At 35.4% G+C, this 26,923-nt stretch overlaps 1 protein-coding gene and 1 long non-coding RNA gene across 4 annotated transcripts in view; one reads left to right on the top strand and one right to left on the bottom strand.

Moving 5' to 3' along the window:
* The window catches only part of EPGN (epithelial mitogen), a 33,442-nt gene extending 7,702 nt beyond the window's left edge, over positions 1-25,740 (top strand). The window contains exon 5 of the mRNA XM_082390324.1: positions 904-25,740. Coding sequence (XP_082246450.1) covers positions 904-958 — 55 coding nt within the window. The 3' untranslated portion in view covers positions 959-25,740. The remainder of the gene's footprint in view (positions 1-903) is intronic.
* LOC309627955 overlaps positions 1-26,923 on the bottom strand; it is a 166,729-nt gene that overhangs the window by 107,228 nt on the left and 32,578 nt on the right. The window lies entirely within an intron of this gene.

The raw sequence follows: 26,923 nt of genomic DNA, 5'->3' as shown, positions 1-26,923 counted from the left end.
AAGTATAAATTACTCATGCATTAATTATTAATCATTATTTCTGGCTTTTCCACACTGGTAATTTTTCCTTTAATCCATGTATAGGGAAAAGTCAAGAAATAATGTGATATACATTAAAGAAAATGTATAAATACATTTCCCTTGCTGTACTCTATTAACTAAGTTGTCATTTTTAAAATGACCAAAAATTACTGTACAACATTAAAAAAAATTGTTTGCTTAGTAATTGCATCTTAGAGAGAATAAAATCTGTTATATCAATTGTGGATCAATTGATATAAAATCTGTTATATCAGTTGCCTAAGAGACTAAGAAAGAAAATAAAAAAGGAAGTAAGACCTTTTAATATTAACAAGACAGCTGTCTGGGATCAGGTTCCCTAGAAGCTGAACCTGAGATAGAGATTTCCTGACTGAGTGATGACTGGTCGCGAGAATGCTCAAAGGTGAAATCTGTAATGAAGTAGGAAAGCTAGAACAGAGGAAGAAGGTAAGCAAAGATGTAGTTTAGCTGAAATCTATCCTCAACCTGACTCCAAAGGGAGACCTAGAACATGACTGGCATCGCTGCCCCATCCCAAGAAGGTGAGGGATCTTGGTTGTAGTACCCAGCGTCATCAGGCATGGGTGTCAGAGTGCTCCTGGCAGGGTAAGGGGCAGGGGCTTGGAATCTCCTAGGAATCTTCAGGCAAAGTCCTCTCTTGGCTGAGGACAATCTTCTAGAGAAGGATGGTGCTATGAGCCTTATTAACACCCACAACTGCTGGGGGATGGGTATACCAGTGGGTAAAGAGGATATGGGTGGGATACCAAGAGCAATTGCTACACCAGAGCATTTATATAATCCTCAATAAGCTGTACAAACAGCAGTCAAATTCATATGAAAAACAATACTCTGTTTTAGGTGTCTAAAATTGAAATCACCTTACAACGTCTGTTCCGGAGGAAGACCACTATGAGGCCTTTGGAAGGAATTTTCATGAGTCATTGGTGAAAATCAGTGGGCCCAAAACTGAAATTTTCAAGTGAAACAACACAACTTCCTAAGCTGACTAGAAAGTTGGAATCATGATGAAACAAGGGAATAAATTTCAACATTGGTCCTTAGACTTTGCTATTTTTAAAGTGCCATGGGAGCCAAGGGAACAAGGTACAGTGACAGAAGTCAAGTTCACAGTTCTACTCTGGGTTTGTTGCTGCTGTGTGATTATTGTTCTCACTGCAGAGAGACTGAGTTTTATGCTTCTGACTATGTCAGATGTGAATTTTCATGGGAATAATTATCAACCTTGCAGCCAGCCAAAGCAATGCCAAGCTTGGATTCTTCACTATGCTTGCTACCAGGATTCTGGACCACTGCTCTACGGACCAAATCCCAAACATGATGCTTTCATGGTGTCTAAAAGAATGTGCTATTCAGATGAGATTACTATTATGGCACCTCCAGTGAACCAAACTTATGATTGAAGTCTAAGCTAGAGAAAAGAAATGGAATGTCCAAGGCAAACATAATCATACCCAACTTGCGACAACACTGTGAAATATGGAATAAGCTAAAGAGTTTCTGATGACTGAAAGCTGTCTAGACACTGAGCCCTGAGGAGGCAAAACGTTTTTGTTTCTGCATGGATTATAAAATTTTGTGTTGGACTCACTGGTCCCCGAATGCTTATGTTCATCACTTTCTCCTATTGTTAGTGGAATTACCTGGCGATTATCTACTTGGACTGAAATTCTAAAATTCTACTAACAAATAAAATTCTACAATTGGCTCTGAAATAGAAACTGAAGAACATGACATAAGAATTTTCCACCAGCCAACAGCGGGTGGAAATTTTCTTTACCATTTCTGGGTACTGGAGAGAAGATTTGCACAGAGGGAGAGAAAACGGAATATTGGTAGAAATAACAATTTGAGAATTAGGGTCCTTCCTCTCTAATCATATTTCTTCCACCTAATTTGAATAGTCTTGTTCAGGTCCCTTAATTTCTTTGGGCTTTGATCAGTTTCTACAAGGTCCTTCTAGCTCTAAAATTTGATTGTGACAGAAGAGAGAAAATTTTCCACCTCTCAACTCCATCTCTGTCCCCGACCTCACCTCTCACCCCACTGGATATCATCTTAGGTGTATATTTTATTATTTGGTTTGTAAAATAATAATTTAAGAATTTGTTTTTAAAGGAAGTAAAACATGAAATTAAAAATAATAATATCTACCATTTTTCTTTTAGATTCAATCTAAGACTGTGGACTTTTTTTCTATTGTGGTGTAGATAAGCAAAATAATTTTGATCATGAGATGGGTTAAAAAAATATCAAACATGAATATTCTTACAGTGGTAGCCCAGTAGCAAGCCTTTCTCTTATATTAAGTTGTGACTTTTCATTCACTTCTAAACAAAACTACATTCTGCTTTCCTTTGAATAGAAGGCATTTCACTTGCTTCGTTTTTCCTTCAGAAGGAATTTAATGCAGATGAATTGCAGGTCAGCACTTTCTGCATGACCTCACAAAGTATGCAGAGGTTACATCATACCAAGGAGTGGGGAGATGAAGGTTCCTCCCAGTGACTCCAGTGACCGCACCTAGAAAGCTAGGCTTTTCCTGAGCATTTCAAAAAGGTGTTAAAAAGCTGGGTAGAGTCCAGGAAGAAACACTAAAGCTTAATTAAGGACTGCCTCCCAATGAAAAGAAGAGGAAGTAAGGGTAGAGTCTGGGGAGGTGATAAACTAAAAAGTTATAAATATTTGCTGTCTATAAATATTTCTAAAATGTAAACATAATTGAATTGATATTAATCAACAAATTAAAATTCCCAGAATGCCAAACCAAAGAGTAAACCAAAACATAAAACCAATAGAAATTCAATTTTTTTCACCTGTGGAAGAGTATATATTAACATTATAAAATCCACCCAGTGAGACTACATATATGGAAATTTATTTATTTATCTATTTATTTTTATAAATTTATTTATTTATTTTTGGCTGCGTTGGATCTTCGTTGCTGCCCATGGGCTTTCTCCAGTTGTGGCGAGTGGGGGCTACTCTTCATTGCGGTGCACGGGCTTCTCATTGCAGTGGCTTCTCTTGTTGCAGAGCACAGGCTCTAGGCGTGCAGGCTTCAGTAGTTGTGGCACGTGGGCTCAGTAGTTGTGGCTCGTGGGCTCTAGAGCACAGGCTCAGTAGTTGTGGCTCAGGGGTTTAGTTGATCCACAGCATGTGGGATCTTCCCGGGCCAGGGATCGAACCAGCATCCCCTGCATTGGCAGGCGAATTCTTAACCACTGCGCCACCAGGGAAGTCCCTATGTATATGGAAATTTAGAGTGTAGCTCATGAGAAGCCATCTGTTTATGGTCCGTCATACAAAAGAATCTTGTGAAAAACTCCTAGAGTTCATTTTCCAGGAAGGAATCTCTGGCATTCCTATGGCAATATTTACATATGTAAGCAGGCCTTAAGTAGGAAAATGCATAAGTATAAGATGTTCTGCAAATTTTTCATTTTCTATTTTTTCCTATATGCAATAAGACCCTGAAAAAAGCCTACCAGTGAAGCCCTGGCATCAGAACTACATTTTCAGCTATTAGGTGAGGTGGGTTATTTAGGAAAGAAATGAGAACATGTTTCTGGCATCTTTGACTAAATCAAACGGGCCAAGGGGTTCATCAATTTCTTTTATTTCCCATTTTGTCTCCTTCCTGTGTCTGCCCTTCAGTTCTTGAGAACACATTCTTAGGTCATCAATATTCATGAGTGAGTCATTAGTTAGCCTTTTGGAGCATAATGGCGGTGGGAGCAAACACTATAACTTCAGTCACGCTTGAGTGAGTAAATTTACAGAAAGGGAATTATAACTGCTTGTTATTGTATCTTCTTTCTCCAAATTACTTTTCTGTATAATTATGTTTTTATAATGTTGGAAAGTAGATGAAATCATAACACAGTCCATCTTTTAGTGTTTCCTGGCACAATACAACCCTTAATTTTGAAACATCTATTTTGGTGACGTCAAGAAGATTTCTATTCATTATATGTAATTGAAAAAAAAATGTCTAAAGGAAATAACAAGGCAAACATGAGTAATTTAACCTTTTGATGTTGAACTTAGGATGATTCGCCACAGAGGACATGAGTAAACCACTTAACTTCTCTGTCTTACAAACTGTAACACATTCTGTGGTATGATATAAATATTGATATCCTACAACTCATACTCATGGGAAGGGTTACCAGAATCTCTCTGTTGCAAAATACCACTCTTTCTGGCTTACATCATGACTGCATGACATCAGGATATTAGCAGTTGCCAAGATGAACTGGAAGTGTTGAAATTTAATTTGTGAGCCTGGCACTGCTAATCTGCATGAGTCCACATTTCTGTCCAACCTTTTGGCACAGCTCTAGTCAGTAGCATATTCAGAAGCATATCTTCCAAATTCAGCTCCAAATTTCTGTGAGATGTTCAATGAATGCACAACTCAGAGTACAAGGGCCTAAGTAGTTAATATCCTAAGAATTCAAAGGCTAGACTCCTTGAGAATACCCACATGAATAAATGTGTCCCATCTGGACATTTCACTCCTCTGCCAAAACTAAACATGAGGGCTGTTATAGATTTGGACAACACCCACAGCTTCCAGAGAAGCATCTCCTAAAGATTAGGAATGCGATGATATGGTAACAAGAACTGAATTGTTTAATTGGGTCTTATCTCTATACTTCATGGCCTTGCCTTTCTTTGTAATTTTTATGTCTCAGATAATATTGGAGCATAAGTCACTTAGATTGAAATTCCGTTAAGACCATAGCCAAGCAGGTATCAAACTAGCAGTGTTAAGAGAATGTTAATTAGGCTTCCCATCTTTCTGGAAAAAAATGGCACATATAGATTTTTTAAATTGCACAAAAATATTGATTCAATATTAAGTCCCTTCACAAAGCAAGTTGAAGTAATAGTGTAATATAGCTATCATTTATAAGCACTTATAATATTTGAAAAGCATTGTTAGCTTTGTTTCAATTAATCCACACCTATATGTAATTGAGGCTTAGAGAAGGCAATTCACTTTTTCAAGGTCACATAGCCTTTAAGTGGCGGAGCCTAGACATGAACCAGATAGATCTAATGCCAAAGTCCCTCATCTAAACCCTAGATGATAATGCTTCCCAATATTTTATGAGAAATACTAGTGTTGGGGTTGGTTTCTTGATGAGCTTGGAGATATACCCAAGAGACTTGTATACAAATTTTAAAAAGTTCTTTTCTTTAAAATACATAAAATAATGACCTTTGTCATGGGTCAACCACAAAAATTCCCTGGTGTCATCTGCAGATTATTAAAATATGCATATCTTCATTAGGGTGGGGCCAGAACAAGCTTCAAGTGCCTGTTGACAGTTGAATGTACAGTCTGGGGAGAGACTTTAGACTGTAAATGAACCCTGGTTTATCCTCAGGACATAGAGAATGAGGTGGTCATTTGGGAACACTTGATCCCTGTTTGTGGACAAGGGTTTGCTGGCACCAGTGTTATCCTAACTGGGACACTCTTGGTTCAGTTTGGTAATGAGATGAGGAGTGAGTGGTGTTCACATCTATAGGAAAATCTCATCAACCTCCTTCCAACACATCACTCTCAATCCTACCCTAGTGCCATATATACCTTAGAGAAAAAGTCAATGGTAGTGGTCCAGCTTGGGGCAAAAACTGGAAGCAACATTAAAAAAAATCTGCAATGGATGGACACTTCAAGGACCTGTGATCTAGTCTGGCTGTATGATTATCTAACTTTGCTGGGGCCCTTTGGACAGGCTATCCTTGTCTGTTAAGTGAAGAAGTTATACTCTAGAGATGACCTCCACACTCCCTTCCTGGTCGAAAGTCGTATGTTGAAAATGTGCAGCCTAAAAGGCAGATCCAGTCCACAGTCATATTTCCTTTGGCTTTCATGATGTTTGTTTTAAATCAAGCCCATATTTAGAAATCAAGATGTTTTAGTATAAAAATCCAGCTTTTCTAGATTCTAGAAAAATAGGAGATATAGGGGATATCCTAGAAAAATAGGAGATACAGAGCTCTGACCCTGTATTCTTACATAGCTTTGATCAGAAGGAGTGCTCCCTTGACACCCAGACTGCTTCTGTCACTATGCTTCCCATTCAGGGTTCCTATAGGCCTTAAAGTCTGCCTCCATGGTTCTTTGATTGGATTAATTTTAAGATCCTGCCTCATCTAAATTCCTCTGAGTCTAGTTATCAGAGTACCTGCAGAGGGCCTTGTTGTACTGCAAACCACTCAAGCCATAAAAGAATCTCAGATTCTTTAGGAGAACCCACACTCACCTGGAAGCTGGCAGGGGCAGCATTCAATGACTCAGACTCTCTGCCCTGCCCATGCCCTCAGTCACTCTCTGCTACAATCTTTGTCAGATTTGTTTTCTCAGTGTTCAATCCTGCTTATGTTAACTCCCTGCTCAAAAACAAAACTGACTCCCCATTGCGCGCCATGTTTAACAAAGGCTCCCCTCCCAGTAGTGTGAGGCCTTCCACAGGGAGGCTCTGGTGGTCTCTCTTTCTCATCTACCCTCCAAGGGCTCCCTACTCAGACCATCAGCTGCAGCCACCAGCTGCCCTCTGCTCTCTGAACAGACCTCACAATTCCTATCTCTGTGTTAGGGTCTCTGCTTTTCCCTCCACATGTATTACCCTCCTCCATCTCTGTCTGCCAAGATCCTATGCAATTTTTTTCAAATCCTGCCTTCTCCTTGAAGAATTATGTTATTTACAAATATCATCACTCCTTTCCTTTGAACTCCTTGATTATTATTTTCTTTAACCTCTCAAATAGTGCTTACATTCTGCCTTGTGTTATAATGATTTTTGTTCTTGGCTAAGTTCCAGTGGTGGTAATAACAATAATAATAATAATAATAGACTTCATTCATTAAGTTCATACCATAGACTGGGCAAAGTGCTAAGTTATTTCTATACAGCATCTCTTTCAGTCCTCAAAGACAGCCTGGAGGAAGGTTTTATTGGGAACTGTGATGAACAGCAGTTAAAAATACCAGTCTTTGGAGTTGAAAAGTATGTGGCTTAAATCCCAGCTCCACCCCCTACCAGCTGTGCTGCCTTGACCAAGTTTCTTAACTTTTCTAAGCCTGAGTTTTGTCATTTGTAGAAAAAGGATAATATTTATCTGCTAGAGTTGTTTGGAGGGTAATAGTGAGTGTTCAATGAATATTAGCTATTTTATGATTGTCTTCCATTTTTCAGATCAGGAAACTGAAACTTAGAAAGTTTAAGTAACTTGTTCAGTGATATGCAGCTAGTAGGTGGTGGAACCTGGATTTTACCACAAGGCTGTCCAGTTCTGAGGCCTACTTCACTTAGCACAGTACTTTGACCATGGCTGTCACTTGGTTAATGTTGTCTAAAGCAGGATCTGAAATCTCGGAGGGCTGGGTTTTGAGTCCCAACTGTTTGTTAGCTATGTGATGGAGAATAAAATATTTAACCCCTCTAAATCTCAGTTGCCTCCCTTATAAAATGGGGATAATAATTACACCTAACCTATATGGTCATTTTAGGATTAAGTTAAATTTGATAGCTAAGTATGTAAAATATTTAGAACACAGTACTCATTCAATAAATTTTACTTACAATTATTAAACATTTGAAACTCCTGTTGAAATTCTTATCGATACTTAATACAATCAGTTTTCTTTTTTATAACATGACATACGCCTTCCTAAAAAAGTTATCACACTGCAAATTTAAGCAATAAAAACCACAAGTCTTATGGGATAACTAAGGCTAAGGGTATAATATTCAAAAACTTTGTCAGTGACGCATTAAAAAAAAGAAACACTAAAGAAAATCATCAAGCCACAAGGGAAGAGACAAAAAGAAGAAGAAGGAATAGAGAAAAGCTATAAAACAGTCAGAAAGCAATTAACAAAATGGCAATAAGAACATACCTATTAATGATCACTTTAAATATAAATGTACTAAATTCTCCAATCAAAAAACTTAGAGTGGCTGAATGTATAAAAAAACAAGACCTACCTATATGCTGCCTACAAGATCTAAACACACACAGACTTAAAGTTAAGGGATGAAAAAAGATATTCCATGCAAATTAAAACAAAAAGAGAGCTGGGGGCAGCAATCTCATATATGATAAAATAAAGTTAAAAAACAAAAGCTGCAGCAAAAGACAAAGAAGGGCATTACATAATCATAAAGGGATCAATCCAAGAAGAGGATGTAACATTTGTAAATAATTATGCATCCAACATAGGAGCATGTAAATATATAAAGCAAATATTAACAGATATAAAGGAAAAATCAACAGTAACGCAATGATAGTAAGGACTTTAATGCCCCACACTTACATCAAAGGATAGATCAACCAGACAAAAATATCTATGAGGAAACATTGGCCTTAAATGACACATTAGAGCAAACGAGCTTAACAGATGCATACAGAACACTGCATCCCCAAACTGCAGAATACACTTTCTTTTCAAGTGCACATGGAACATTCTCCAGGATAGATCACATGTTAGGCCACAAAACAAATCTCAATAAATTTAAGAAGATTAATATCATATCAAGCTTCTTTTCCAACCAAAACATTATGAAACTAGAAATCAATTACAAGAAAAAACTGGAAAAAACACAAACACATGGAGATTAAACCACATGCTACTAAACAACCAATGGGTCAACAAAGAAACCAAATAAGAAATTTAAAAACTACTTTGAGACAAATGAAAATGGAAATACAACTTTGCAAAATCTACAGGATGCAGCAAGAGCAATTATAAGAGGCAATATCAGAGCAATACAGGTTTACTCAAAAAACAAGAAAAATTTCAAACAAGCAATCTAACTTTACACCTAAAGGAACTGGAAAATGAAGAACAAGCAAAGCCCAAAGTTAGCATAAGGAATGGAATAATAAAGATCAAAGTGAAAATAATAGAAATAGAGACAAAAAAAAAAATAGAAAAGATCAACGAAATTAAGGGCTGGTTTTTTGAAAAGATAAACAAAATTGGTAAACCTTTAGCCAGACTCATCAAGAAAAAAAAAGAGTCCAAAGAAATAAAATCAGAAATGAAAGAGAAGTTACAACTTATACCACAAAAATATAAACAATCACAAGAGACTACTACAAACAACTATACAGCAACAAATTGGACAGGCTAGAAGAAATGAATAAATTCCTAGAAACATACTGTTTTCAAAGATTAAATCAGGAAGAAATAGAAAATATGAACAGACGATTAGTAGTAATGATACTGAATCAGTAATCAAAACCTCCCAACAGAAGTCTAGGATCAGATAGATTCACAGGAAAATTCTACCAAACATTTAAAGAAGAGTTAATACCTACCCTTCTACAACTATTCCAAAAAATTGTAGAGGAGGGAGTGCTTTCAAACTCAATCTATGAGGCCAGAATTACCCTGATACAAAAATCAGACAAAGACACACAAAAAAGAAAGAAAGAAAGAAAGAAAGAAAGAAAGAAAGAAAGAAAGAAAGAAAGAAAGGAGAGAAAGAAAGAAAGAAAGAGGAAGAAAGGAAGGAAGGAAGGAAAGGAAGGAAGGAAGGAAGGAAGGAAGGAAGGAAGGAAGAAAGAAAGAAGGAAAGAAAGAAAGAGAAAGAAAGAAAGAGAAAAAGAAAGAAAGAAAGAAAGGAAGGAAGGAAGGAAGAAAGAAAGGAAAGATGGAAAGAAAGGAAGAAAGAAAGAAAGAAAAAGAGAAAGAAAGAACATTACAGGCTGGCAGGGTGGTGGTGGTGGGATGAACTGGGAGATTGGGATTGACATATATACACTAATATATATAAAATAGATAACTAATAAGAACCTGCTGTATAAAAAATAAATAAATAAAATTCAAAAGAAAAATTACAGGCCAATATCCCTGGTGAATATAGATGCAAAAACCCTCAACAAAATATCAGCAAACCAAATTCAACAATATATAAAAAGGATCATACACCATGATCAAGTGGAATTTATTCCAGGGATGCAAGGATGATTCAATATCTGTATATCAGTTATTGTGAAACACCACATTAACAAAACAAAGGATAAAAATCATATGATCATGTCCATAGATGCAGAAAAAACATTTGATGAAAGTCAACATCAAGATGTGACAAAAACTCTCAACAAAGTTGGTATAGAGGGAACACAACTAAACATAATAAAGACTGTATATGACAAGCCCACAACTAACATCATACTCAATGGTGAAATGCTGAAAACTTTTCCTCTGAGATCAGGAACAAGAAAAGAATGGCCACTCTCACCACTTTTATTCACGTGGTACTGGATGTCCTAGCCATAACAATCAGACAAGAAAAAGAAATAAATCCATCTGAAATGGAAGGAAAGAAGTAAAACTGTCACTATTTGCAGATGGCATGATATTCTATATAGAAAAACCTAAAAACTTCACCAAAAAACAATTAGAACTAATAAATGAATTCATTAAAGTTGTAGGATACAAAATTAATATGAAGAAATCTGTTGTATTTCTATACACTAATAACAAATTATCAGAAAGAGAAATTAGGAAAACAATCCTACTTACAATTGCCTCAAGAAGAACAATATACCTAGGAAGAAATTTAACCAAGGAGTTGAAAGACTTGTACTCTGAAAACTATAAGACACTAATGAAAAAAAATTGAATAAGATACAAACAAATGGAAAGATATTTTTTGCTCATTGGTTGGAAGAATTATTGTTAAAATGTCTATACTACCCAAAGCAATTTACAGATTCAATGCAACCCCTATCAAAATACCCATGGCATTTTTCACAGAACTAGAACAAATAATCCTAAAATTTGTATGAACCACAAAAGATCCCAAATAGCCAAAGTGTTCTTGAGAAAGAACAAGACTTGAAGCATCACATTCTCTGGTTTCAAACTATACTACAAAGCTATAGTGATCAAAATAGTATTGTACTGGCACAAAAACAGACACATAGATCAATGGAACAGAATAGAGCACCCAGAAATAAACCTACATTTATTGGTCAGTTAATCTATGACAAAGGAGGCAAGAGTACACTATGGGGAAAAGACAGTCTCTTCAATAAATGGTGTTGAGAAAACTAGACCATTACCTGAAAAAGAATGAAACGATTTTTCTTACACCATAAACAAAAATAAACTAAAAATGGATTAAATGCTTTAATGTAAGACCTAAAATCATAAAACTCCTAGAAGAAAATATAGGCAGCATACTCTTTGACATCAATCTTGGCAGTATTTTTTTTTTTTTTTTGGATCTGTCTCTTCAGGCAAAGCAACAAAAGAAAAAATAAACAAATGGGACTACATCAAACCAAAAGGCTCTTGCACAGGGAAGGAAACCATTAACAAAACAAAAAGGTAATCTACTGAATGGGAGAAGACACTTGTAAATGATATGTCTGATAAGGGGTTGATATCCAACATATATAAAGAACACATACAACTCAATAGCAAAAAAAAAAGAATTAGATTAAAAATGGGCAGAGGACCTAAATAGGCATTTTTCCAAAGAAGACACACAGATGGCCAAACAGGCACATGAAAAGATGCTCAACATCATTAATCTTCAGGGAAAAGCAAATCAAAACACAATGAGATATCACCTCACACCTGTCAGAATAGCTACCATCAAAAAGAAAACAAATAACAAGTGTTGGTGAGGAAGTGGAAAAAAGGGTACCCTTGTGCACTGTTGGTGGGAATGTAAATTGGTGCAGCCACTATTGAAAACAGTATAGAGGTTCCTCAAAATTTTACAGTAGAACTACAATATGATCCAGAAATTCCACTTCTGGGTATTTATCCAAAGAAAATGAAAACACTAATTGGAAATCATATATGAACTCTGACGTTCACTGCAGCATTATGTACAAGAGCCAAGATATGGAAGTAACCTAAGTGATCATGGATAGATGAATGGATAAAGAAGATGTGGTATATATATATATATATATATATACAATGGAATATTACTCAGCCATAAATAAGAATGAAATTTTGCCATCTGTGACAACATGAATGGACCTAGAGGGTATTATGCTAAGTGAAATAAGTCAGATAGAGAAAGACAAATATCATATGATTTCACTTTTATGTGGAATCTTAAAAACAAAACAAATCAACAAACATAACAAAACAGAAACAGACTCATAGATACAGAGAACAAATGAGTGGTTGCCAGAGGGGAGGTGGGTGGGGGAATGGGCATTGTCGGGGGAAGGGAACTAAGAGGTACAAACCTCCAGTTACAAAATAAATGTCACAGGGATGTAATGTGCATAGGGAATATAGTTAATAATATTGTAATTACTTTTTATGGTGACAAATGGTAAGTAGACTTATCACAGTGATCATTTCATAATGTACAAAAATATCAAATCACTGTGTTGCACACCTGAAGCCAATATAATATTCTAAGTTAATTATACTTCAATAAAAAAGAAACAATAAAAACAGTAGCATAGCCTTATTGTACATTTTAAGTGATTAAAAATACACAAAGAAATAATAAAATATGTAAATAGTTCAGTATGTAGGGTACTTTATCTCAGAAAATACCTGAAGTTTGCTTGTGAAATGATAGGGGAAGGATTATAGAAACTGGATAGAAAGTTGTAACAGCAGATGCTCGTAACACCAACCTGAACCAATGTAGCCGGCATACACTTGCGATTTGGGCATGTGTGTGTGTTTGGTGTAGTCTACTAAGCTCAGCTCAACAGCTTTGTGCATTCATCTAGTGCTTCTCTCAAGTGAAATCATGTGTAAGCAAACACAGAACTCCTATTATGCTCAAACTGTTCCTTTATGTTGGAATAAATGCACATTTTCAAAACAAGCATTCAAATAAAACTGACTGTGTCTTGAAATGATCATAACCCTTGTATCTCAACCTAAACCTTAATTATTATTATTAGGCACTTGAAGTATTCTGATTATATTAGACACTCAAGACCTTGAGGGCTGGGGGTTATGATGACCCTTATTTCTCAGTCTAAATTTTAACAGGAGTGTCAAGGACATATTTCCAAGGACCCACGATACTGGACTTTCGAGTTCTCTCAGACAGACTTGTTATCATCGTGTTTGTTCTTTTCTTTATCAAACTATAAATGGACAGAAAACCTCATGATTATATTTTCCTTCCTAAAATCATAATCACTCTAAGATGGATTTCTTCCAAATATTATCGACTTACCGTCTTAATGTGAAGAGTCCCAATTCTTCTTTCTTTCATCATGATTTATTCCCCTCCTCTTATTTTTACTCTCTGAGGGTCAAAAGTCTTTAAGTGGTGCAGCAGAAAAAAAGTTTGGCTTCCTTCAGCAGTCTGTATTAGGCAATAAATTATGCCAAACTGCAGACCTTTGAGCAGCAAGAACTTACTTAGGAATTAACAAAGCATTTAATAGAAAAAAAGGGGCCATTAAGCAAAAGGAAGTCAATAAGAAAGATGAGTCAAACTTGGTATATAGTAGGGTCCCCAGCTTGAGCCTAACACGTTACCATCAGGGTTCAGGCCTGTCTAGGTGGACTGGACAAAAACGTGTGTCTACAGATTGGTGCCTTGGATAGACTGAAGTCCATTTGCTTGAGGGACTAAGCAGCCTTCTCTGAGTGAGCACACGTTCAGGTGCTTCTCACACCTGATCAAAATTGATTTATCCTTCAGACGGTTTGTGTTTGCATGGCTAGGGAAATATATGGTACGTAGTAAAATGCAGTAACAATTCATCTGTTTGCCTTGCCATCATCCATGCCCCTTCTGAAAACAGCACCTCAATTTTGCTTTGGAATATCATCCTCCTTCACCTTCATTGTACCTGGTTTAGGTGTATTTACCTCACCTCTAACCCCAGGGGCAATCAGAGCATTCCATCATCCAATACTAGCTATTAACTGAGAGGCAGGCATGCTATCTAATCCAGACCAATAAAAATCAGCCCTGGGATTTTTACGGGAATTGTCTGGGAGGAAAAGTTCTCTTTTTCAGATTGCATTGCTAAATTAGCAGAATGAAATCTTAGATTTTTCTAAAGGTCATCAATGCCACCACAAGACAATAGCCTGCCTGAGAATGAAATTACAACAGAGAGAAGAAATGAGAAGCATGGAAGAGATTCTAACTCCTGATGACAGTTTTTGAGGCCCTGATTTGAGTCATGTTTGGAGTTCCAACTCTGTCCCTAGACTTTTTAAAATAAAGCTAATCAATACATGTCATTGTTAGCTTAAGCATTATTGACCATCTTCCTAAACTATGAAATTTACTCCAAGATTAAAGTAGAAACTTCTGAATTTTTTCTCCTTTAGAGTTTTTATAAGACATTATGTTGTCTCACTTTTCCATACAGTACCAACTCATTCTTTAAGAAATGAAAGTTCAAAGACAAAAATTTGCACATGCAGAGAGCGACAGAAAAATATGACACTTTTTTTTAAACCTTGGGAGGATCTGGATTTTAACATTACAGCCAGTAACCCATATGGCTATGCTGGAAAGTGTGTTTCCTAGATGTATTCAGGAGTCCTGCACAGAGAGCTTTTCTGAAAAATTAGTTTATAACTTCATAAATTTGTGGCAATTTAAATCTTTTGATTACATAAACCACTGGCTTCCATAAATCAGTTTCACTGTCTGCCAGAGTTGAGCTATACCAAATGTTTTCTCTTATTCTATATACACAGCTCCATTGTTCTGTAATAAGTTCCCAAATAACACAAATAACTGAAAATTCCATTTTTTAAAACATTGTTCTTCATTTACTTAAAATAAGAAATCTTACTCATATGCTTATAGAGAAAATGTTCATGGTGAGATAAATTCAGAACAACCTAAAATCATGAAGCGTGTCGAAATAAAGTAATTGTCCTTTAGGTCCCCTGAACTGAACTTGAAAGTAAAGCAGCTGAGAGCAGGCTCTCATCCACACATAATGGACCAGTAGTGGCAAACAGGAGCAGCAGATCTACAAATTTTCAGAGATAATTAGATGCTTAATTAAAGATCAGTTTATTGTTGTGAAGCTGCAAGTGATCCAAAATAGTGGTGTTTCATTGGTGAGAAACCCCCAAGATATAAAGCGTGAAATCATCAGTGTTAAAGTATATTTAAAAACTATCTTACACATTTGAAAGAAAATCATCAGTCTATTTTGCAACTTCAAAGAGAGATGTCTTAAGTAGGTAGAATGGAGAACCCAATCACAGGACCAAATTAAAATCGTTCAAAGTTTCCTTCAAAGCCAATTTTAGAATCATCTTAGAGGGTAAACTGGATATAACTAGAGAATATTTTAGGAAGCCCTGAATTGTTCATGCAACCAAAAGCTGAAGCCAAGCTGAAGTAGGTGTCTTTATAAAACAAGTTACATTTTAATATTAAACAAATGATTGAAAGATTGAACGCAACTCAATTTTGTTTAACCTTAAAATTGGATGAAAGCAGAGAATTTTGTTGTTGAATATTCTGTTTTTATTGAATTTATGGACAATGTTTGTGACAACATAAATTTGTGAACTGCTTTACGATAAAACGACTGAAGACATTTTAAAGAGTTTTTGGTATCCTTGGTACTGATTTTTTTAAAGTGCAATGTTTACATATATGTGTAAAATTTATGACACAAAATTTCTGATGGGCATAGCCCACATCAGAGCTACTGTGCACTGTATTTGGGTTCTCCTTACCTCAAAAATTTGCTTCATGATTTTCTCAGTCTGTCATATGGGTTGGCACAAATGTTAACATTTATTAAAAGAAAACAAAATAAAAATTACAGTAGTCTGAAATGTTTTGTTTTAGACAAATATGTGATAAAATAACAAGTAATTAAGAAGTAAAAAAAATAAGAAGACTTTAAAAACTTGTTTTACTGATATGGTAGTACAGAGAAGCATAGGTGCTCATCAAGCTTCAAACCGAGAACTGGATAACCGTTTTCTATATGAAAAATAATTATTAAAAAGTAATAGGGCTTCCCTGGTGGCGCAGGGGTTGAGAGTCTGCCTGCCAATGCAGGGGACGCGGGTTCGAGCCCTGGTCTGGGAGGATCCCACATGCTGCGGAGCAACTGGGCCCGTGAGCCACAACTAGTGAGCCTGCGCGTCTGGAGCCTGTGCTCTGCAACAAGAGAGGTGCGATAGTGAGAGGCCTGCGCACCACGATGAAGAGTGGCCCCCGCTTGCCGCAACTGGAGAAAGCCCTCGCACAGAAACGAAGACCCAACACAGCCAAAAATAAATAAAATAAATAAATAAATAAATAACTGCACGTATTTAAAAAAAAAAAAGATACTAAAAAGTAATAATATTGCAACATTGATTTTTTTCAATTAAAAAGTGAAAATGAGTCCATGGTTTATCTTAATAACATAAAGTTGAAAAGTTGGCTTACTTAACAAGTTATATTTTTAAGACTGCTCAACCAACTAATATAAATGCTGCCATGAATAATAAATTTGATTTTGTGTAATTTTAGCCATTTATTTTATGGTTTATTTCTACCAATGATATTCTAATGATCAGTTTACTTGAATTACAAATTCTAGTAGTTTGTGTATTTCTTACCTAATCCATCAGAAAATTGTAGGCTATTCCCATCAGATATATTAGAGTTGCTCCATTATCGAAATCCTTATGGGTTGAAAATTCTTCTTTATATTTGTTCACATTTTAATCACTTCTCTGGTGCCATTTCTTTTTGAAAACTCTTCTTGGTCTTTTCTTAATTTAATCCAGCAGATCTAGTGTATGAATTCCAAACCGCAGGATGATATATTTTCAATTCCACTTGCCTTTGCTATATGTAGCTTGGATGAACTGTTACAGAGTTGTTAGTATCAGTAGTTCTTCTATAAATTAGCATGGCCTGGCAGTAATCAAAGAAAATGACCAACTTCCACAGAAATCCATTACTCTGAATACCTTTCGTGGTGTATTTACTACCGTGCTCTTAATTTAGCCTCTGTATCAATGGTTCTCAAATTTTAGTATGCATAGGAATCATGTGGAGGGGGTGTTATTAAAATGCAGATTACTGGACTCCAATACAGATCAAGAGAATCAGAATTCCAGGAGTCAGTGCATAGGAATTGATATTTTAAATAGTAATATACACCTCCTCCAATCCCAAAGTCATAGAAACACACCATTGGAGATCTTTGTTGGCAGAGATGAAAAGTAAGCAATACAATAATTTTCTTTGCAAGGAGAATATTGCTCCTAACTCTGCTGTTTTTCTGTTTTTGTTTTTTTCTTTATGTTTTTAAAAGATGGGAAAAAAAAACCCTGAAATATTCAGCACCAGAGATATTCAAACAGATTGCTTTTAAAACCTCTTATTTAGAGTACATGGATAGAGATGTTGATGTAGAATTTAGCCACAAGATTTTTTTTGGCTTCAAAATTATGTGAGTACATTTGTTCTAGCTTGTTGAGCAGCAGCATGAATAAAACAGGAAACACAAATCTAATTGCTGCTAAATCATGTGTCATGACTTTTCTTATCTGTCATCCATGTAAAGTTTTTCATATGTTAATTCTTGTTAATGTGAAACTGTCAGGCAAAAGTAAAAATGTGAGTAGAGTCATTCTCACCAGAATAAATGAGGGAAAAAAAGTCCGTTTCAGTATAGGTCTAAAATGTTTTGACATGTCAATTGATGCCAAATCCTGTTGTGCTGGCACTAGGAATGTTCTACACTTTCATTCATGCTGCATTAGTACCTTTTCAACACAGTTATTTCTGTAATTTGCCTTTCATTGCCTATCATGCTATCCAAGCTATATTTTCAATAGTACAGATGACTATTCAACTATCAGTTCTATTTTGAAATACTTTGAAAACTTTGAATTTCAAAGTGAGACAGGTGGAACTTCAATTATATCACGTCAGTGAGAATGTTCACTTACCACTAACACAACTCTGTCACAGAAAAACTAGGTACTATAGATTTGCTTAGCACAGCAGCAGAATCAGATGCCATCATTGGGGTTCAAAACAGCTTTGCAAAGTTCTTTTCCTATGGTTTCTGATGTCATCATAATTGCATCATTTAATGTGTACAATTTAACTTGGAAAATGATTTTTGTGTCACAAATTGCTACTGCATGACTAAACTCAGAAGAAAGAAATGGATCTCACCAGCTATCAAAAAGAGCGATCTCAAAGTAATAGAGCAGAAGGTGAAGCTATAATGAGAAGAAAGGGATAGGTGGTTGGATGTGTAATAGATGTATGTCTTAGGGCTTAGGATGTTAAGATCTCATGGGGACATGTTTACAGCCCTGAACTAGGAAAGCTCTACTCTATTTATGCACAAGGACTAGAAAATCTCCACCAGATAGTCAAGATCTCAGTAGATGGAAAAATACCCACCCCAGGCTGTGAATAGAAACAGAATCAACTTCAAGAAAGCAGAGCTTGAAGATATACCAAGCAAAAATGTAGGGGCCTGAAATCACATTATTCATATTGCATAAGCATCTCAAGCTGGCAAACTGAGTGTAAGACAAAAGAAAGATTCAGAACCTATGACCCTCATTGCACGTAAGCAGAGTTCATCATACCACCTTATAGAGAGGTCTCCATAACCAATGGCATGTGATAGCTTTCCAGAGAACATATTTCCCACTGAAGATGGTCTCATAAACAAAAATTATAAAACAAGTAAAGAATTTCAGATAGGAGAGAGTCCACAGATGCAAGAAATGTGGAATTGACACCTAAGTAATTAGAGGAAATGTGATCTAAAACACTTTTTAAAATATGTAGCTTAAAATGTTCAAAGTGATAAGAGAAGGAATCACAAAATAAGAGCAGTGAATTGGAAAATAGACAGGCTTTAGGATAAAATAAATCCTCTAGATAGATTAAACAGTAGCTTAGGCACAACAAAGAGATAATTAGAGAAATGAAAGGAAGATCTGAAGAAATCATCTAGAATGTAGCTCAGAGAAATAAAGAGATGTAAGGCATGAAGACTTCCAAAATAAGTCTAATATGAGTTCCAGAAGGAAAGAATAGGTTAGAGGAAATATTCAAGAAATAATAACTAAGAACTTTTGGAACTGAAGTAAGACATGAATCTTCAAATTGAAGATATATACTTAGTCTTGAGAAAGAGAGTGAAAAGAAGTCTACACCTAAATAAATCACAATGACACTGAAGAACATGAAGGATTAAAAACGTTTAGGATTTGTCAAGAAAAAAAGATATATCTTCTAAAAAAATCAGTTAGAATGATGGCATATTTCCTCTCAGCAAAAAAAAAGATTATTATTATACAAACGAATAATTTTCAAAATATTTAGGTAAAGTTAATGTTACTATAGAATTCTACCCCCATTTAAGAGCAAAACAAAATAAAGACATTCAGCCAAAAAGGATATTAATACTTTCCAACAGAAGTACTCAAACCACTGATACATAATTGAGATTACAAAAATTCAGTGAAATCCTACATAATGGTTTCATTTCACATTTTTTTCCTATTACAAACATAGTTTACAACTTCAGGTGAACAGTTTGATGAAGCAAATATTTTAACAAATACAGTTTTTTAAAATAAACATGTTTGGTCTCTAGGTTACAAGTCAAGCTGCCAAGTTTCTTTGTCTTTAGCAAACAAACTTAAAGAGATACTCAACTTTATGATGATAAGATAAAAAAACTTAAAAAATTAATGCAATTTTGTAGTAACTCACCAGTTAAAATTTGCTAACCTGTTATTTCTGTGATCTATGATTTGATCAGAGATCTACCATTCCAAAGACCATGGTAACTATCTTCTCATTCTCAAAATTTCTAATTAAACTCAATAAAGGCTTAAAACCTATGACCATTCTTTTTAGGAAAATCTAAATTAAAGAAATTGGGTTTAGAATTTTCTATTTCTGCAAAAGACTAAGAGTTTCCAATCTCTAAATTATCACTGAAAGAACTGCCAATGAATATGTTTTAACAAGATGAAAAAAGATCGCAGAGGAAAAAATGTCAGGCAAGTAGCAATGATGAGCAAGAAAATCAGAGATATGTTTTGGTAAACAGAGATAAATTTTGAGTTCTGGTTACAATTAACCTGGGAGAACAGTTAGAAAATGATGTAAAACTTAAACACTAGAGCACAACAAGGATATTGGAGAAGGAATTTAGAAAGAAGTTAAACTGTACTAAGGTCCTCGTCTGTTCAAACAAGGATATTGACTAAAAAGAGACTATGTTATAAAATTATAAAAATTAAGAATGAGTGGAAAAAATAAAATGAAATTCAAAAAAAAAAGGAAAAAATAAAACAATTCAGTGCAAATAGCAGGGGGGATGGATAAAACAGTACTGGCAAAATGTTGATAATGGTGGTAATTTTCATAGCTGAATGATGGGTATATATGGAATCATTATACTATCCAAAAAAAATGAGTGGAAAACAATATGGTAAACCATTAATAATATTAAATATTTATAGCTTAAGGATGAACACTATGTATTACTCTTAAAATAGGAGAATAAATAAAAATATACCAGAGAAAACTTTCACCAATAAAAGTCACAAAGGGAAAAGTAAAAGATGGAAAAAATCCTATTAAATAGAAAAACGGAGATAGTAATGATAAGGTGGAATATATTATGAATTATAATAATTGTAAACAGTTGGAGATTTTGAAACTGGGATAAAAACTGAAATGCAGGCATTCAGTTATTTACAAAAGATACACATAAAACCAAATGACAGAAGCCTAGATATCAAATTATCATGAAAAGAGAGCTGACATAAAATATTAATTGGAATAGAGTTTAAGGCAAAAAGCTTGAATTGAGATATAGATACAAATAATGATGCATTTAAAGCTGTAACAATCCTGCACAGGTATCTACATAATAACCTGAAAACTATAAAACAAAAGTTGGCAGAATTACTAGGAGAAATTGACAAATATATGATCATAGGTGGATAATTTTAAATGTCTCTAAAGAACGGCTTGTACAAGCAAATGAAAGCTTAATATGAATAAGAAGAGTTGAATAGCACAATTAATAAATTCAATGTAAAAGATATGCACGCACACTATCCCATAAAGAAGGTACAGACATTCTTTTCAAATGCATGAGGAAAGTTTATAAGAGTCCACCACAACAGGACTCCTCAATGAGAATCTTAAAAGGGAAATTATACAAATGTTCTTTGATTAAAAAGCAATGAATGAGAAATTAACAGCAAAACTGACAATGAAACAAAGCATATGGCTTTGGGGGTAAGAGCATGAACCCCAGTGCCAGGCAGCCTGGGTTTCTTAGCTAACCAGCTATGTAACCTTAGGCAGGCTACTTAATCTCTCTACACTTCAGTTTCTTCATCTGTAAAATAGCAGTAATAGTAAAAGCTAACTCATAGGATTCTTCTGAGGATTAGTTAACAGATGAGTTCATATATTAGTTAACATAGGAAATCCTGAGTTAATATACAGAAAGCACACTGAACAGCATCTAACACAAAAGAAATACTATACAAGGTCAGCTATTTTTATCTATCATATCTGATTTATTTTAGTAAGAAGAGTTGGTAGCAAATATTAAAAATGTGCAACTCCAGACAAGAGGGCAGACAGCAGAAGCAAGAAGAAATACAATCCTGCAGCCTGTGGAACAAAAACCACATTCACAGAAAGATAGACAAGATGAAAAGACAGAGGGCTATGTACCAGATGAAGGAACAAGATAAAACCCCAGAAAAACAACTAAATGAAGTGGAGATAGGCAACCTCCCAGAAAAAGAATTCAGAATAACAATAGTGAAGATGATCCAGGACCTCGGAAAAAGAATGGAGGCAAAGATGGAGAAGAGGCAAGAAATGATTGACAAAGACCTAGAGGAATTAAAGAACAAACAGAGATAAACAATACAATAACTGAAATGAAAACTACACTAGAAGGAATCAATAACAGAATAACTGAGGCAGAAGAACAGCTAAGTGACCTAGAAGACAGAATGGTGGAATTCACTGCTGTGGAACAGAATAAAGAAAAAAGAATGAAAAGAAATGAAGACAGCCTAAGAGACCTCTGGGACAACATTAAATAGAACAACATTCGGATTACAGGGGTCCCAGAAGGAGAAGAGAGAGAGAGAAAGGACCCAAGAAAATATTTGAAGAGGTTATAGTCGAAAACTTCCCTAACATGCGAAAGGAAATAGCACCCAAGTCAAGGAAGCACAGAGAGTCCCATACAGGATAAACCCAAGAAGAAACACGCCAAGACACATAGTAATCAAACAGGCAAAAATTAAAGACAAAAAAAATTTATTAAAAACAGCAAGGGAAAAATACCCACAAAATACAAGGGAACTCCCATAAGGTTAACAGCTGATTTCTCAGCAGAAACTCTACAAGTCAGAAGGGAGTGGCGTGATATACTTAAAGTGATGAAAGGGAAGAACCTACAACCAATATTACTCTACCCGGCAAGGATCTCATTCACATTCGATGGAGAAATCAAAAGCTTTAGAGACAAGCAAAAGCTAAGAGAATTCAGCACCACCAAACCAGCTCTACAACAAATGCTAAAGGAACTTCTCTAAGTGGGAAACACAAGAGAAGAAAGGGACCTACAAAAACACACCCAAAACAATTAAGAAAATGGTCATAGAAACATACATATCAATAATTACCTTAAACGTGAATGGATTAAATGCTCCAACCAAAAGACACAGACTTGTTGAATGGATACAAAAACAAGACCCATATATGTTGACTGCAAGAGAGCCACTTCAGACCTAGGGACACATACAGACTGAAAGTGAGGGGATGGAAAAAGATATTCCATGCAAATGGAAATCAAAAGAAAGCTGGAGTAGCAATACTCATGTAAGATAAAATAGACTTTCAAATAAAGAATGGTACAGCAGACAAGGAAGGACACCACATAATAATCAAAGGATCAACCCAAGAAGAAGATATGACAATTATAAATATACATGCACCCAACATAGGAGCACCTCAATACATAAGGCACCTGCTAACAGCTCTAAAAGAGAAAATCAACAGTAACACAATAATAGTGGGGGACTTTAAAACCTCACTTACACCAATGGACACATCATACAAAATAAAATAAATAAGGAAACAGAAGCTGTAAATGACACAATAGACCAGATAGATTTTATTGATATTTATAGGACATTCCATCCAAAACCAGCAGATTACACTTTCTTCTCAAGTGCACACGGAACATTCTCCAGGATAGATCACATCTTGGGTCACAAATCAAGCCTCAGTAAATTTAAGAAAATTGAAATCATATCAAGCATCTTTTCTGACCACAATGCTATGAGTTTAGAAATGAATTATGGGGAAAAAACCGTAAAAACCACAAACACATGGAGGCTAAACAATACGTTACTAAATAACCAAGAGATCACTGAAAAAATCAAAGAGGAAATAAAAAAATACCTAGAGACAAATGACAATGAAAGCACGACGATCCAAAACCTAAGGGATGCAGCAAAAGCAGTCCTAAGAGGGAAGTTTATAGCTATACAAGCCTACCTCAAGAAACAAGAAAAATCTCAAATAAACAATCTAACCTTACACCTAAAGGAACTAGAGAAAGAAGAGCAAACAAAACCCAAAGTTAGCAGAAGGAAAGAAATCATAAAGATATGAGCAGAAATAAATGAAAAAGAAACAAAGAAAACAACAGCAAAAATCAATAAAACTAAAAGCTGGTTCTGTGAGAAGATAAACAAAATTGATAAACCATTAGCCAGACTCATCAAGAAAAAGAGGGAGAGGACTCAAATCAATAAAATTAGAAATCAAAAAGGAGAAGTTACAACAGACACCGCAGAAATACAAAGCATCCTAAGACACTACTAAAAGCAACCCTATGCCAATAAAATGGACAACCTGGAAGAAATGGACAAATTCTTAGAAAGGTATAACCTTCCAAGAGTGAACCAGGAAGAAATAGAAAATATGAAAAGACCAATCACAAGTAATGAAATTGAAACTGTGATTAAAAATCTTCCAACAAACAAAAGTCCAGGACCAGATGGCTTCACAGGTGAATTCTATCAAACATTTAGAGTAGAGCTAACAGCCATCCTTCTCAAACTCTTCCAAAAAGTTGCAAAGGAAGGAACACTCCCAAACTCATTCTATGAGGCCACCATCACCCTGATACCAAAACCAGACAAAGATACTACAAAAAAAGAAAATTACAGACCAATATCACTGATGAATATAGATGCAAAGATCCTAAACAAAATACTAGCAAACAGAATCCAACAACACATTAAAAGGATCATACACCATGATCAAGTGGGATTAATCCCAGTGATGCAAGGATTCTTCAATATATGCAAATCAATGTGATACACCATATTAACAAATTGAAGAATAAAAACCATAGGATCATCTCAATAGATGCAGAAAAAGCTTTTGACAAAATTCAACACCCATTTATGATAAAAACTCTCCAGAAAGTGGGCATAGAGGGAACCTACCTCAATATGATACAGGCCATATATGACAAACCCACAGCAAACATCATTCTCAATGGTGAAAAACTGAAAGCATTTCCTCTAAGATCAGGAACAAGACAAGGATGTCCACTCTCACCACTATTATTCAACATAGTTTTGGAGGTCCTAGCCCAAGCAATCAGGGAAGAAAAAGAAATAAAAGGAATACAAACTGGAAAAGAAGAAGTAAAACTGTCACTGTTTGCAGATGACACGATATTATACATAGAGAATCCTAGAAATGCCACCAGAAAATTACAAGAGCTAATCAATGAATTTGGCAAAGTGGCAGGATACAAAATTAGTGCACAGGAATCTCTTGCATTCCTATACACTAATGATGAAAAATCTGAAAAAGAAATTAAGGAAACACCCCCATTTATCACTGCAACAAAAAGAATAAAATACCTAGGAATAAAACTACCTAGGGAGACAAAAAACCTGTATGCAGAAAACTATAAAACACTGATGAAAGAAATTAAAGATGATACCAACAGATGGAGAGATATACCATGTTCTTGGATTGGAAGAATCAATATTGTGAAAATGACTATACTACCCAAAGCAATCTACAGATTCAATACAATCCCTATCAAATTACCAATGGCATTTTTTATCGAACTAGAACAAAAAATCTTAAAATTTGTATGGAGACACAAAAGACCCCGAATAGCCAAAGCAGTCTTGAGGGAAAAAAATGGAGCTGGAGGAATCACACTCTGTGACTTCAGACTATACTACAAAGCTACAGTAATCAAGACAATATGTACTGGCACAAAAAGAGAAACATAGATCAATGGAACAAGATAGAAAGCCCAGAGATAAACCCACGCACCTATGGTCAACTAATCTATGACAAAGGAGGCAAGGATATACAATGGACAAAAGACAGTCTCTTCAATAAGTGGTGCTGGGAAAACTGGACAGCTATATGTAAAAGAATGAAATTAGAACACTCCGTAACACCATACACAAAAATAAACTCAAAATGGATTCGAGATCTAATTGTAAGACCAGACACTATAAAACTCTTAGAGGAAAACATAGGAAGAACACTCCTTGACATAAATCACAGCAAGATCTTTTTGGATCCACCTCCTAGAGTAATGGAAATAAAAACAAAAATAAACAAATGGGACCTAATAAAACTTCAAACTTCTGCACAGCAAAGGAAACCATAAACAAGATGAAAAGACAACCCTCAGAATGAGAGAAAATATTTGCAAACGAATCAATGGGCAAAGGATTAATCTTCAAAATATATTAACAGCTCATGTAGCTCAATATTAAAGAAACAAACAACCCAATCCAAAAATGGGCAGAAGACCTAAATAGACATTTCTCCAAAGAAGACATACAGATGGCCAAGAAGCACATGAAAAGCTGCTCAACATCTCTAATTATTAAAGAAAGGCAAATCAAAACTACAATGAGGTATCACCTCACACCAGTTAGAATGCGCATCATCAGAAAGTCTACAAATAACAAATGCTGGAGAGGGTGTGGAGAAAAGGGGAACCTCTTGCACTGTTGGTGGGAATGTAAATTGATACAGCCACTATGGAGAACAGTATGGAGGTTCCTTAAAAAACAAAAAATAGAATTACCATATGATCCAGCAATCCCACTACTGGGCATATACCCAAAGAAAACCATAATTCAAAAAGACACATGCACTGCAATGTTCATTGCAGCACTATTTACAATAGCCAGGTCATGGAAGCAACCTAAATGCCCATCGACAGACGAATGGATAAAGAAGTTGTGTTACATATATACAATAGAATACTACTCAGCCATAAAAAGGAATGAAATTGGGTCATTTGTTGAGACGTGGATGCATCTAGAGACTGTCATACAGAGTGAAGTAAGTCAGAAAGAGAAGAACAAATATCGTATAGTAACCCATGTATGTGGAATCTAGAAAAATGTTACAGGTGAACTGGTTTGCAGGGCAGAAGTTGAGACACAGATGTAGAGAACAAATGTATGGACACCAAGGGAGGAAAGCCACGGTGGGGTGGGGATGGTGGTGTGATGAATTGGGCGATTGGGATTGACATGTATACACTGATGTGTATAAAATTGATGACTAATGAGAACCTACTGTATAAAAAAATAAATAAAATTCAAAAATTAAAAAAAATGTGCAATTCCAAACGGTGGGTATATAAATATGTAGTACATAAATCTTTGACTATTCTAAATTTTTAAGATTGAGGAGCTACAAGATGGTGGAAGAGTAAGACACGGAGATCACCTTCCTCCTCACAAATACATCAGAAATACATCTACATGTGGAACAACTCCTACAGCACACCTACTGAATGC

This window comes from Balaenoptera borealis (assembly GCF_965194805.1).
Source record: "Balaenoptera borealis genome assembly, chromosome: 4".
Lineage (NCBI taxonomy): Eukaryota > Metazoa > Chordata > Mammalia > Artiodactyla > Balaenopteridae > Balaenoptera > Balaenoptera borealis.
Note: the sequence above shows the minus strand (reverse complement) of the source record. Positions and strands in the feature narration are given on the sequence as shown.